Source organism: Bactrocera oleae, chromosome 6 (assembly GCF_042242935.1).
Source record: "Bactrocera oleae isolate idBacOlea1 chromosome 6, idBacOlea1, whole genome shotgun sequence".
Lineage (NCBI taxonomy): Eukaryota > Metazoa > Arthropoda > Insecta > Diptera > Tephritidae > Bactrocera > Bactrocera oleae.
The window spans coordinates 36,812,826-36,827,259 of NC_091540.1; the positions used below are offsets into that span (position 1 = coordinate 36,812,826).

The 14,434-nt window shown below is 35.4% G+C and overlaps 1 protein-coding gene across 1 annotated transcript; it reads right to left on the reverse strand.

Annotated features, from left to right (window-relative positions):
- Positions 1–621: 621 nt before the first annotated feature.
- On the reverse strand, positions 622–12,443 carry LOC106618818 (Cuticular protein 72Ec). The gene is made up of 3 exons (XM_070111960.1): positions 11,116–12,443; positions 7,587–7,683; positions 622–1,476 (listed from the first exon to the last, which is right to left on the reverse strand). The coding sequence occupies exons 1-3, from the start codon at positions 12,288–12,290 to the stop codon at positions 622–624; spliced, it is 2,127 nt and encodes a 708-aa protein (XP_069968061.1). The 5' UTR covers positions 12,291–12,443.
- Positions 12,444–14,434: the final 1,991 nt, after the last annotated feature.

Sequence of the window (14,434 nt, forward strand, 5' to 3'; positions counted from 1 at the left end):
TTTCAGCTGTTACAAAAAACCGTCAGGTGAACAAAAGTATTATACTCTGTGCAACATATTGCGCGAGTATAAAACAGTCATCGATGGTTTACCGACCCACCGTCCGGCTGCCACTATTTAGCACTTACATAGATGAATAATATTTAGGTGGGGAACCAAAAAGAGGCTAATCATTTACCTGTGACACTCACCATATACTGCAACTTTGGCTTCATCTGCAGTTTTAAACAAGAAAAAATTTCCATTCAAGAACTTTAGTTGCCCAATACCGGGGGTTTCGACAAATGAGCAGCTTTTTGGGGAGAAAAGAACATGTGTAAAATATCAGATCGATATCTCAAACACTGACGATTAGATCGCGTTTATATAAACAGACGGATATGGCTAAATCGAGGCAGCTCGTTATGTTAATCATTTATATACATACATATGTTACATACTTCGTGGCAACATCAGATGCTTTATAGTTGCAAGGAATTCTGCTTACTTACATGCTTCTGCTAGAAATGTGTATTTTCGCTGATAATTGCTCTTAGTTTTAGATTATGAGAATTTAAATTATTTTATATACATATTGTTATTGCATTTGTCTTTTATTAATCAACGAAAATAATCAAAATATTACTTTTTCTTAGAGCTTAATGTAGCGACAGGCAAGTACTCGCGATCATTTGATGGCACAACAATATTATAACGGAAAGCGCCACTTGGAGTTATAGTCGGCCTATAAATCCTCAAAGGGGCCGTCACAGTCAACGGTTGCGACTTGACCAAGGCATAACCCGCGTTCTGCTGCTTCTGGCGCAATCGATTATTGCGCTGCTTCACCTCCTCGTAACGCTTAAAGAATTTCGCTTTAGCAGCGGCCACTTCAGGCGTATCTTCTACTTGCTGGGGAAGTAAGTCGATAACTTTTACATTGTCATCATTAGATTCCTTTTCAAACATTGAATTCGAGGAGATAGGAGTGGAAATTCTGTATAAACGCAAGTTGGCCTGCTGATGCGCTTCCAAGTGTTGTAAGCGCGCCTCTGCAACTTCTGGTGTTTCCTGCACAGATTGTGGTACCTCGAGTGCAATGCTACCATCCGCCGATGATCGCTGTTTTGGCAAATTAGTACCCGCTACATGGAAGCCATCGGCATCGGCGGTATATGTGACAGTCTGCAATTTGCCTTCGGCGTCTAAATAAGCGTAGGAGCCACGTGTAGTCCCGTCTTGAGTGCGTACTTCTTGTTTTGTGGAAAATGGTTCTCCATAGCCATAAGAATAATGACCAAAGCCATCCTGGGTGTGATATTGATACTGCTGGGCAGACGCTAACCTATTCCAGTGCGGAGCGGTGCGTGTAGAGGGAATCTCATAATAGTAACCATCGGCACTGACTACCGCCAAAACGGACGACAAATAAAGGAAGAACTGCATTATAATTTTCGAATATAGAGACATTTTTTTTAAATAACTTGAAGAGCGCTGCTAGTGATGCGGTTTTGCAATGTACCAGTACTCGCTCTACGACGATTGTGTTATCAGTTCGACTATATGTTCTGCTATTTATACAAAACGATGCTATGCACAGTTGCCTTTGTTATGTTCGTGATGAAGGATTTTTATTCTCCTTTATTTCTTAAGTTCAGTTATTCTGTAATATTTACATACATACATACATTATTATTTCTTATTTGGTAGAAAGCTTATGCTCTTCTATATTGATGATAAGTATGTATTTATGTATATATATGTGAATGTATATGAACAGCCGTGCATACCCGCGGTCATCCCACTGGCAATCGCGTGTTCCATAAATCGCGCTCGTCCTCAAGAAGGTCGCCCAGTTTGCTTTCCGTTGCATGGCGTCGCAAAACATGACGTACAGCACGTTTTTCGCAAACACTGCACATGCCGCAGGGCCTTCCCATATCACATGTACTTATGCTTGTCTTGTGCTTTGTACGAAAGCATAAGCAACACGTGAGCGCCACATACATATGTACCAATATGCATACGAGCATTTCGTCGTCGGTATAATCGTAAGAGCACCGTTAAAATTAAGTTAAAGGAGACAGCTTCTGAACGCATGCGGCGATATGTCAGTGGTACTGACTAAAAGAACTTAATTCACTTGAGTTGCACAGAAGCTTTCATATTATACAATATGTACACATGTATATGTATACAAATGTGCTAACAGAGGTTTCCGGACTATAACAACAACTTTTCATTAATTTTTGTGATCTGCAAGTTGTCCTTGCCGAGTTTTTTTGGAGTTGCATTTAATTCCATTTATTGGTATTTAGGAATTATCATCGATATTGTTCTTTCTTTGGTTAATTTTTGGAGTCAATAGTTCATTGTAATAAATTAAATCGAAATGTACGTTTATGCGTTGACGGAATGTACATAAGTATGTATGAGCAACATATCGCTTTCAGTATTATTGCCTTGAAATATTGGCATTCGAGCAAATGTATAAGTACGTCAAGGTACATACATAACAAATACATATACATATTTACGAAAAATCGTTGTTGCGTTTACGGTAAAGAATAACTAATAAAATACCTTCAAATATTTTTAGACGATGATTGTGGCAAACAAATTTTCAGTTTTACACATTTACAATTGTTTATTTTTATTTATTGTTGTTTCTAAATTTCCAACAACTTTTAAGCAACTACCGGGCAACGTAGATATCTTTAGGAAGTTTTTCTTCGGAGGCTGAGGAAAAAACTACTAAATTTCATAAATAAACCGCTATGTCTACATAAAGAAGAACTTGTTTAAATGCTAGTTTAAATCCGTCTGATTCGATAAAAATGCCTATTTGGACTACTTTGGGAACAAAGTACATCGAACATAACTGATATGCTTCCATCTTAAAATTGTAAATTTTCTTCTGGGTCAACAAGGAGGATATATCAAAAACCCCTGTTTTATGTTCTTTTGGGATAGCCGAGACAGAACACTGGACTAAAAAAGTTTGGTCTTTAAGAGTGAATTTAGTACCGGGTAGTATGAATGTGATGAATGCCCCTCTAGTAGCCAGAGACTTCGTAATATAGTAATATACTCTCTTCAAACAAATTTAGGTCTAATAAAACAGTTTGTAAAAACTCTAAACAAGGATGGGAAATGTTTTAAATGTATCAGTAAAAAATTTCCAAAACTGAGCACAGAAAAAAATTAAAGCTGGTATTATTGACGGTCCTCAAATCAGGGAACTAATAAATAACATTTTACTGATTATATGACAGATAAGGAGAAATCTGCATGGATTGACTATATTTGGGTTGTGTTAAATTTTATAATAAATAAAAAGTCTCCAGATTACATTCAACACATGTAACACGAGCACCAAGATGCATTTCCTCTTCAACCATCGAACTAGACAGCTTCACAGAAAATTTAGACGACTTAAATGATATTCGCACTATGGTAGAGCGATACTAGGGTCGTTGGAATGCAAATATGCAAATATGATGGCTGATTACTGCTAGAGCATTCAAAACAAGAAAACTAATAAATGGCCATAACTAAGCTCCACAATAAGAGGCAAGACTGTTATTTGGTAGCAACATTTTTTGTTTACATTTTTTTTAAGTGGGCGTGGCCCCGACCACAATAGGTTTAATGTGTAATCTCCTAAACCACTAAAACTATAAATACCAAAATCTCTTAAGATAAATCCTTTTAGCATTGTGAAAAGGGGGGAAATCGGGTTATAACCCGTGAAATTGGGACTACTTACTATGTTAGTAGCGGAACAGAGACAAACTGACTCTCCTGCGGCTACATTTTTTTCTTTTATTAATACGTATACATATGTATGTGTATCTTCGTCGTAATCGGGTGAACTGAATGTGCGAGAGAGTCGTTGATTTAAATTGGCAGTGATTTTTACCATTTTCAGTAAAACTAAATTATAAATACAATAGTTCTTCCTTTGCCCCACAAAGTTGATTACGCCAAGACACAGTCTCACTACGTCGATGACCATTCTGTCCCATTACTTTTTTCGTTTAATACATAGTACATATGTAAGTATATGTCAAGTTCTTAAGCTGTAATTTTTTGGCTGTGAACTTTTGTGTTTTTATTCTATAAATTTTTCAAGTTTAATTGATTTTTTTTTTTTACTGATTTAATACAATTTTTATTGATTTAACTTTGAGTTGCAAGATAAGTATTAAATGTTCCTAAGTTTTGTGCAGTATTAAAAAGTTTAAACTTTCGAATTTTTGGTGTCGAGTCAGCTTTTTGTTTCATTTTGTTTTATTTTATTCTATTTTCGCTCATTATTTATTTCATTTACTTCTTTATTCATTTACTTTCTTTTTATTTGTTACAGTGCTTCTAAAACTGCTCGCTATATTGCTTTTTAAAACTGTCTTGGTTTTATACTTTGATAAAAAAATTGCTATTATTTTTGCGTTTGTTCTTAATTGAATTTATTATTATTAATATTTTATTAATACACTAATTTATTATATATCTATTAAATTTTGTTCTACTTACTCTTTTATTTGATCTTCATTCTTGTGGTTTATTCTGTCTTGTAACTTCCCCAATTGTAACATTAAAGGCGAGTCAGATCGCTACGTTGCATGCTGGCTTTATGATGGGCTTGCCATCTTAGATTCTATTCTCGACTGAAGGCATTGCGTTGGTCCTGTTTAAATTGTAGATCTATTGAAATCGATCTATTTAAAGTTTATAGGGAGACACGCAATGGCTTTAACGAAATCGGTCGAGATCTTGTAACCCTCACTGAAAAATTTAGGCACTATGAAAAATTGTTCAAATCTTTTAAGTGCCTGAATGATTCTCACGAATCCTCTAAACCTGCTCCTAAGCGTAAACATCCTTTCGATGAAGTAACACTTAGTTCTTCTGTACAGAAAAGAACGTCTTCTCCCAATGACCTAATAAATCTCTCTTCTCCTTGCCCTCAAGGTGATAAGCCGTCAACTTCCAAAGAGCTCAATTCCCCAAAAGCTGTATCTAATAGTAATAAGTGTCTCACAATTCCAGAGTTTCGTCACATTTAAAAATCGTTGATATCAATATACGTAAATTTAACTTCAATTATGATAGAAGTATATCATCGTTTAAAATAGACGTATCTCTTTAAACATTCAAAGAGATCTTAGATAGTTCATTCTGGCCACCTGGGGCTTTTGTACGTGAATTTAAACCTAAACTTAGAAGTCAAACTGAGGAAAACATTGTTAAATTACCAAAAGCAACCACCGATATAAAAAACTGATTGGCAGAAATTCGTTAAGCATTTATTATCAAAATGTTAGAGGTCTTAATACAAAGTTAACCGATTTGTATTTGAACAGGTCCAATTTTAATTTCCATATAATTGGATTTACAGAAACTTGGTTAAAACCTCACATTTTTGATAATGAGATTTTAAACAGCGAATTTCAAATTTTTAGATGTGATCGACTGAACAGAATCGGTGGAGGTGTTCTATTTGCCGTGCATTCCTCTATCCCATCTGAAAATATTCTAGTTCCAGGGACCGACTCATTTGAATTTAAATGTATTAGAGTATACGTTAATAGTTGCTTTATTTATTTAACCCTATCTTATATACCACCCCATTCGAACTTATCTGTATACATGCAACATGCTTCTTTAATAAATAGTGCTACCTCGATGGCAAATAATGCAGATTCAATAATTGTATTAGGTGATTTCAATTTACCGTGTGCTTCGTGGAAATCTTTAGATGACTATATCGTGCCGATTTGCAATCGGTGATGTTTTAATGAGTTTTTCGAAAAAATCTCCGAGTTGGGTCTGAACCAAATTAATTTGATTCCGAATAAATTTGGTAAATGCTTAGATTTAGTATACGTTGATACCTCTTCAAAGTGTTCCGTTATTCAGAGTAATCCTCTTGTTCTACCAGAGGACTCATACCATCCTGCTTTGGAAATATCTGTCGAAATCTCAGGCAATGTACGGGATAATAATCATCAAACTTCGTGCTTCTGTACTCGGTTTGCAAAAGCTAATTTTAAAAAGTTAAATACAGAACTTTCTACAATAACATGGCCTAATTATAATGGTGACATTGAATTGAGTGTCTCTCATTTTAATAACATTATTATGAAATTATTTGAAAAGTATGTTCCAATAGTAATTGTTAGTAGAAGTAAAAGTATAAGTCCGTGGTTTTCGAAAAAATTATATAAATTGAAAAACAGAAAAACTCGAGCCTTTAAATATTTTAAACAAGAAAAAACGTTAACTTCGGTTACACCGAAGCTATAATACCCTTCACAAATACAAAGTCCCCTTACATGAACTTAATTCCGAACGTTCAATTTGTGTGGCAGCTATATGATATAGTGATCTGATCTGACCAATTTCTTCGGAGAATAATTTGTTGCCTTAAGCAAGAACTCGTGTCTAATTTCGTGAAGATACCTCGTCAAATGAAAGAGTTTCCCATACAAACACTTGATTCCGATTGTTTAGTTTGTATGGCAGATATATGCTATAGTGGTCGTCGTTCCAACAAATGAGCAGCTTCTTTGTGAGAAAAGGACAGTTGCGAAATTTCAGATCGATAGCTTGAAAACTGAGGGACTAGTTTGTGTATATACAGACAGACGGACAGACAGACAGACGGACATGGCTAAATCAACTCAGTTCATCATGCTGATCATTTATATATATACAATATTTTATAGGTCTCCGACGTTTCCTTCTGGGTGTTACAAACTTTGTGGCAAACTTAATATACCCTGTTCAGGGTTTAATAAAAAAACTGGTTCACTTGTTGACTATTTTAAATATTCTCTTTTGCGTCGACAATATTTTGACCTAAACAAAAAATTTTATAATAATTACTTAAATAAAGTAAAAAAGAATATCGCAAGTAATCCAAAATCGTTTTATGATTTCGTCAACTCCAAACGCAGGGTTTCCAAATTTCCGTCCGCGATGAAATACAAATCTATCATTTCAACTGACAATGTTATTATATCCAATATGTTTGCAGAATTTTTCAAGTCAAACTACTGTAATAATTCTTCCAAAACTTTTTCTTATCAGCACGTGCTGTGTTCGAATACTTTAATTAACGCTCCAATTATTTCTGAAGAAGACGTCCTACTTAATTTAAATAAGTTAAAACCATCTTTTAGTTATAGCCCAGACATGATACCCTCATGCTTCCTAAAAAATAGGGACAAATATATTTACTTGCCTTTGACAAGGATATTTAATTCCTCTCTTAAACACGGTATACCTTCTGCTCAAATATAAACGAGCTCAAAACGGCTCAATAAAACAAAAACGGTTAATTATTCTTCAATATTAATTTTATCCCCTTCAAAATAGTCACCATTAGAGGCGATACACATATGCCACCTTTTTTTCCAATCTTCGCAACACTTCTGGTAGGCCGCTTTGGGTATGGCTTTCAGTTCCTTCTTCGAATTCTCTTTTATGACCTCAATCGACTGAAAATGCTTTCCACGAAGCGGCAATTTGAGTTTAGGGAAAAGAAAAAAGTCACACGGTGCCATGTCGGGTGAATACGGTGCTTGCGGAACAATATTTACGTTGTTTTTGGTCAAATAATCGCGTACAAGACGAGACATATGAGCTGGCGCATTATCATGATGTAGAAACCATGACTTGTTGTCCCACAAATCCTTCCTTTTGAGACGAATATTCTCACGCAAACGCTTCAAAACGGATAATTAATATTAAGCATTAACAGATTGACCTTTTTTTTATTTTCTTTACTTTTTCGACGTTTTCTTCGTTTATTGACGTTGCTGGACAACGATCATGGGGCAAGTTCTCCAGCGATGTACGGCCGTCCTTGAACGACTTATACCAATCAAAAATACGTGCACGTGATAGGCAAGACTCCCCATATGCCTTCTGCAACATTTTCATTGCGTCCGTCGCTCTTATTCCATTAAAATTTCAAACAAACTCTTTGCTCAACGTTAATTTCCATAGTAAAATTCGAAAAACACACTCGAGGTTGACTTGTTTATAGTGCCGTAAAAAAAAACTATGTGACAGATCGCGCTCAAATTTGACATGTAAACATACAACAGTCCTGCCAACCTAAGCAAAAAAAAGTATGGCCATATGTCATGTCCTTGTCGAGTTATGGATAAATAAAAATATCTCGTTTATATTTGAGCAGAAGGTATTTCCTGCAATATGAAAACAGTCATTTATAATCCCTTTGCATAAAAGTGGATTTAGATCCAACATTGAAAACTATAGAGGTATCGTAAAACTATCAGTTATACCTAAACTTTTTGAAGCTATCATCACTGACCATATAACCTTTTCGATTTCTCCGTTAATTTCCTCATCTCAGCATGGATTTCGTAAAGGGAATTCGACTATAACAAACTTACTTGAATTTGTAAACCATGTATCATTGGGTTTTACGGAACATAAGCATACGGATGTTATATGCACAGACTTTAGCAAAGCTTTCGATAAAGTAAATATCTCGATTCTCATACATAAACTTGATCTGCTGGGCTTTCAGCCAAGATTCCTTCAATGGGTATCTTCCTATCTTTATAATAGGACACAACGAGTGATATTTGAGGATACACCTTCAGATACAATTAATGTTTCTTCAGGTGTTCCGCAAGGTAGTCATCTTGGCCCGATTCTGTTCTTGTTGTTTATTAACGATATCTCTTCAGTAATTGAATTCTCAAAAATTTTATTACACGCTGACGACGTGAAGCTTTTTAAATCATACACTTCAACTGAGGAAAGGTGTCTGTTGCAAACAGACTTAAACAATATGGTGCATGGTGTGATAGAAACGATTTGCCATTGAATCTGAATAAATGTAAGACGATGTGCTTTTCCCGTGACCTGTGCACCACTCTTTTTATGTAATAAAACACCATATTCTAGAGCAAGTTTTTAACTATGTTGATTTGGGAGTTAATATGGACCCTAAGCTTAATTTTAGTCTTCATATTGATACCATGGTCTCGAAAGCAAAAGCTGTCCTCAGTTTTGTTAAACGTTGGTCTAAAGAATTTAGAGATCCGTATATTACTAAAACACTTTATACAACTTTGGTTAGACCTATATTGGAATATGGCTCGGTTGTATGGAACCCTATCTACCAAATCCATTCTGACAAGTTAGAATCTGTTCAAAAACAATTTTTAATTTTCGCCTCTACCTCCATACACTAGTCGTTTAAAACTTATTAATCTACCTACACTTTCTAGTCGTAGGGAAATGCTTGGCATAATATTCTTAGTGAAAATTTTGAATGGAACAGTTTGCAGTTCTTTTCTCCTGTCTGAAATTAAATTTAATATCCCGGTTCGCCTTTCGAGGCAGTTTAGACCTTTACAGCTAAAATCCTGTAGATCAAATTTTGAACTAACAAGCCATTCCGCCGTATATGTCATGATTTTAATTCTCATTCCAGCACATTTGACTTATCTGACTCACTTTTCAAAATTAAAAGCACTTTTCAAAAAAAAATAGCCGTCATATACCTGACATAGTCTTTTTCCACTTTCCAGTCAACCGGAAAAAAAAGACAACCGTTAGTCGGAGGACCTTCCCGTTACATGTTAGAGCTCATACTTGGAGAGCATTTCTAAGAGGGGTCTAACAACCAATTTTTCAGAGTTCGAAGCAAAAAAAAAACATTCCTCTTTCTTACCCACCCTAAAAAACATATATATGAGAGTTATTGGCATGGCAATTACAACAATGGAATTTACTGAATTCTGATGTTTGAATATCCCATGAAAGAAAACGACATGAAAACATTTGGTTTCTTCAGTAAGGAAGATGGACTCTGTTTTTATCATGACGTGAAAGGTTTATTAGAAGAAATTGGCATTAATTGTCATACAACTGAATGGCGTCTTTTTATTGATATTTCTACAAGAAGTCTGAAAGTTGTTTTACTACACAATGGGAACAAGTTTCCCTCTATTCGATTGGCACATGTATACACCTCAAAGAAAATTATGACAGTATTGGAATGCTTTTAACGGCAATTAAATATGTACCATATATGGAACACTATATTAATGCCGCCATTGCATATTGAATTAGGCCTTATTAAACAATTTGCAAAGCCTCATAAGATGGGTCCGAAGCTTGATATTGATATTGATTTATCGCAGTTTTAGTAGTTTTTAACAAAACCGTTATACGGGGAGTGGCCGGAGTTATCATTCGATATCTTTCACGCTATCATAAGAGCTTTCGGAATGATTTGTCCTGTGTAAATTTGGGTGATATAGCTTAAACGATTTGTGAGATATATACATTAAACCTATTAGAGGGAAGTATCACGCCCAATTTTTATCGTTTTGTATCTGAATTTGCGACTTAGTTACGGCAATTTATAAGTAAAATAGGCAATTAATGCCGGTTTGTAGACGTGGCAGTGGTCCAACTACGCCCATTTAGGATCTCGCCCTTTCGATGCGAGTAAAGAATACGTGTTTCATCACGATATCTTAATTGTTATTCAAGTTGCAGCTTGACGGACGGACATACAGTCACTAGCGCTTCAACTCGTGTCTTCATCCTGATCATTTAAGTTTATATAAACCTATATCTATCTCGATAAGTTTTAGTTGATACAAATAAATATAGAAAAGTACTAAGTTTATGTCGAAATTCATTTATTTCTCGTGCAGAATAAGTAAGTATATAAAACATTAGCAATAAAGCAAATAAAGATATTTTAAGAAACCAGTTTGCTTATTCTGAAGCCTATCATTTAATAGGTTTTAAGTGTATTAAATAGTATATATACATTGTTTGCTTTGCAAAATTGTGTAAATATTTAAAACTAAATCAATCCGTTGCACACACATACATGTGTATATACACAACTTACATATATATGTATGTACGTTCTCCCACAGTGTAGCTAATCATTTATGTACATGTTAAATAATAAATGTGAAATATGATAGTAATACATGTAATGCAACATTCGAAAGTAACAAGAAACTCGTGATACGAATGTATGGAAATGTTAACTCTAGTCAAAAATGATTCAAACATTGTTTCTTACGTCCTCGCTGATAAATCTTTTATAAGTGTGCGTCTTACTTCGATCTTAAACGGTGTGACAAGAAAGAACTGCTCAGGGAAATCGGCAGACTTTGACCGCGTTTCAGTGCCTCCTCTCGGGGAACCAATTGGTGTGTTGTGGGTGTAATAACTGTGTATTTGGTAGTCGGCGCTAAAACTGTATAATACGAGTGCACTGGCACGCGAACAGTTTCGATGGTAGTGAGCTTTGGCTGCCGTAAAGCTAAGTCTGATTTATCTTGTAGTTGCGTTAGTCCTTGACCATCGCCCTCGAATGTGTACAATGCGCGCGAGCTAAGTTGTTCGATTGGATTTAGCAAATCGCTGAGTTTATAAGTCGTCATTTGCCGGTCTGCAATAGACAATTCACCAGCCTCATTTTCACTATCGCCATTTTCAATGGCAACATTGTTTCCACTATTAGCGTTTCTTTCATCCTCATTACCTTCACTATCATCTTGTGTGCCTTGCAGATTGTCTAAGGTTATTAGTCCGTTATCATTATCTCCATCTGTATTTTCTGTATCTTCTTCTTGATCCTGAGCTGCACCAACACCTATTTCAGCAGTTGCCTCAACATTCAAGTTATTATTATCGTCATTAGCACTTTCTGACAATATTGCTAATATTTTACTTCTTGTACTTTCCAATATATTCGCCACCTCTTGTTGTGGCCGTTCAGACTTCTGCTGCCCCTCTAAGCCAAGTTCACCTAGTTGTACATCTTCATTTTGTGACGCTAACGCCGCTCTCAGTTCTGCCTCCCGGTATGCTTCGAAGTGAGCCTTCTTGGCTTCCTGTACTTCAGGCGTATCTCTTACCGGCAAGGGTGCAAACCTATTAGGATTTTTAGGTGCTTTTGGTAAGTTGGTGGCGGCAGCCTTAAAACCCTGATTTCGCCCGGCCTCATACTTCACTGTTTGCAACTTTCCATTTGCATCAACATACGAATAAAATCCGCGCGATGAACCGTCCAGTGAGAGGTACTCAGCCTTGGCAGATTGATCAGCGCTGTAGCCGTACGAGTAAAAACCATTTGAATCCTGTTCGTGATATTGCGTGTTAGCCGGTGCCGTGTCCTTTTTATCTAGCGTTGCACTCTCTAATTTGGCTAGCAGTATCTCGTTGGGTGTATAATGTATAGTCGACGCTGTGGTTACGGTCACCCAAATCAAGACAAGCATTAACCGCATTTTGAAATAAAAACTTAAAAGGATGCTTAGTTCGGGCGAAATATCCAAATAATCTGCAATATGCGTTGAGACTGTGTCCACCTACCAGAGCTGCGAAACCACTAACTTAAAGCAATTGTGAACCGTTTCATTTATATTGTACAAAACCCCTTCGGATAATCTCTTGCACGCGCCAACCAACCGCTCGCTATATTTTTGTAACAATTTGTTACAGTTCGTGAAGTATACGGTGCGTGGTACATGTAGTATCTTTTACGAAAAAGTACGGTTGTCACAAGTAGTGACCTCGAAATGCAGCCGATAGACAAGTACCGGCAGCCACCAGTAAACAACAACCACCAGCCTGAGGTATCAGTTGGCACAGCACTTTGGCGCGCAAGAAGCCCAGCATGGCGGATTGTTTTACAGACAATCTGACATACTGGCATCGTGATATTATTTACCCGACCAATCTCTGGTTTGCGTTGAAGCGCACATTCCCATTATTGTTGCATACAATTCGTACCGATGTCTTAATGGTTGTATGTAGACAGATCGATCGCTTCCGATGTTGTAATAACGAACTTCTTATGTTCCTAACAGTAAGTTTATTAACTATTAAATATTAAATATCATATTTACAAACAATTTTTATTATAAAATGTAATATACAGAGTCTCAGCTTTCACTGCGGCATAGGAACATCCAAAGTCTGAAAGCTGTTATACTAGTTGAAATGTTGCAAAGCTAACGTAATATTTCTGCAAATTCAAATCATTCATTAGTAATCACAATGGGATTGCTAAGAGAACTAAGCAATGTATGTACATATATCTTTTATTTTTTGATTCTATAATTTAATATATATTGAGAAAATTTGTAACTGAAGACTGAGACTACTAAAGTATTTTTTCCCCTTCAAAACTTCAAAATTGCCCATAGAACAGAAATCTAAATAAATAAAGATAATGTTTAACTTACTCTACTCTTATACCTTCTTCTGTCTTTATACGGTAGAATTTGTGCTATTTACAATTGCTCTGAACAGTATACTTGCTTGTAACCACAAAAAGGGAACTCCTCTAAATTCAAATTTTATAATTTAATCTTTAGTTAAGTTAATATCGTATATATCGCAATAAAATTAAGTGAGAATATTTCAGGAGTACCAAAAAAAAGTAAAATGTTTCAGTGCTTAATCTGATAGACTTTATATAATATCATACGTAAGATATCTGATACGACACAGTAAGTGAAGTTCTCGGATCCACAAATTGAAGCAAAGATTGCGTTACTTTGCTGACCGAAATAACACCCTTAACAGGTACTAAAGGAAACATTGTGAAGAGGGGGAACCTACATACAAGCAAGCATAGCTAACTCTAATCTGCTTAAACTGTGATCGTAATCTTATAAACTTCGTAAACAGGACAACGTCATACCTTAATTTCTTAAAATAGATGATCTAGCATGTTAATTGCTTATTTGTTTATAAATCTTCTATTACATATGGATTTCGTTTGAGACTTGTCAAGAAACAAGTCGAGTGATTGGGGCAAAGTTTTTTAAACTAATGCGGAGATATAGTTCTACAATCAAACAAATATCCGCTATTATATACGGATGGAGAATAATGACTTAAACGATATATTATGTAGGTATTTTTGTGTAGGTTTTCGAAAATATTCCGAGCAATTAATAACAAAGCTCATAGTGTCAGAGAATGTTAATAAATAAATATAAAAATTAATATTAAATAAATATTTATTAACATTCTCTGGTCAACGCTTTCATTCGCTTCACTTGTGCCTTTTTTCAGTGGCACTGAAACTGGATACTACCGACAAAACAAACAACAGTTTGATAGGCACTGCAAAAAAACAAAAAAAAGGGCCGAAAACTATGCAGCTAAAAAATCAACTTGCATGCTGTCATGTAATATACGTTCTCAGATTTGAGTTAATAAGTGAAAAATAATTCTTAATATAAACAGATCGTAATATTGACCGAAAAATACTTGCATTGTTGTGAGAAAAGCGTGGGATGGTTTGTGGCATATATTTCGTATATCTTATTATATTATATTATATCAAGTTATTGTAAGGAACATTTGTGTCTGTGAAGGGTATTATAGCTTCGGTGAACCGAAGTTAACGTTTTTTCTT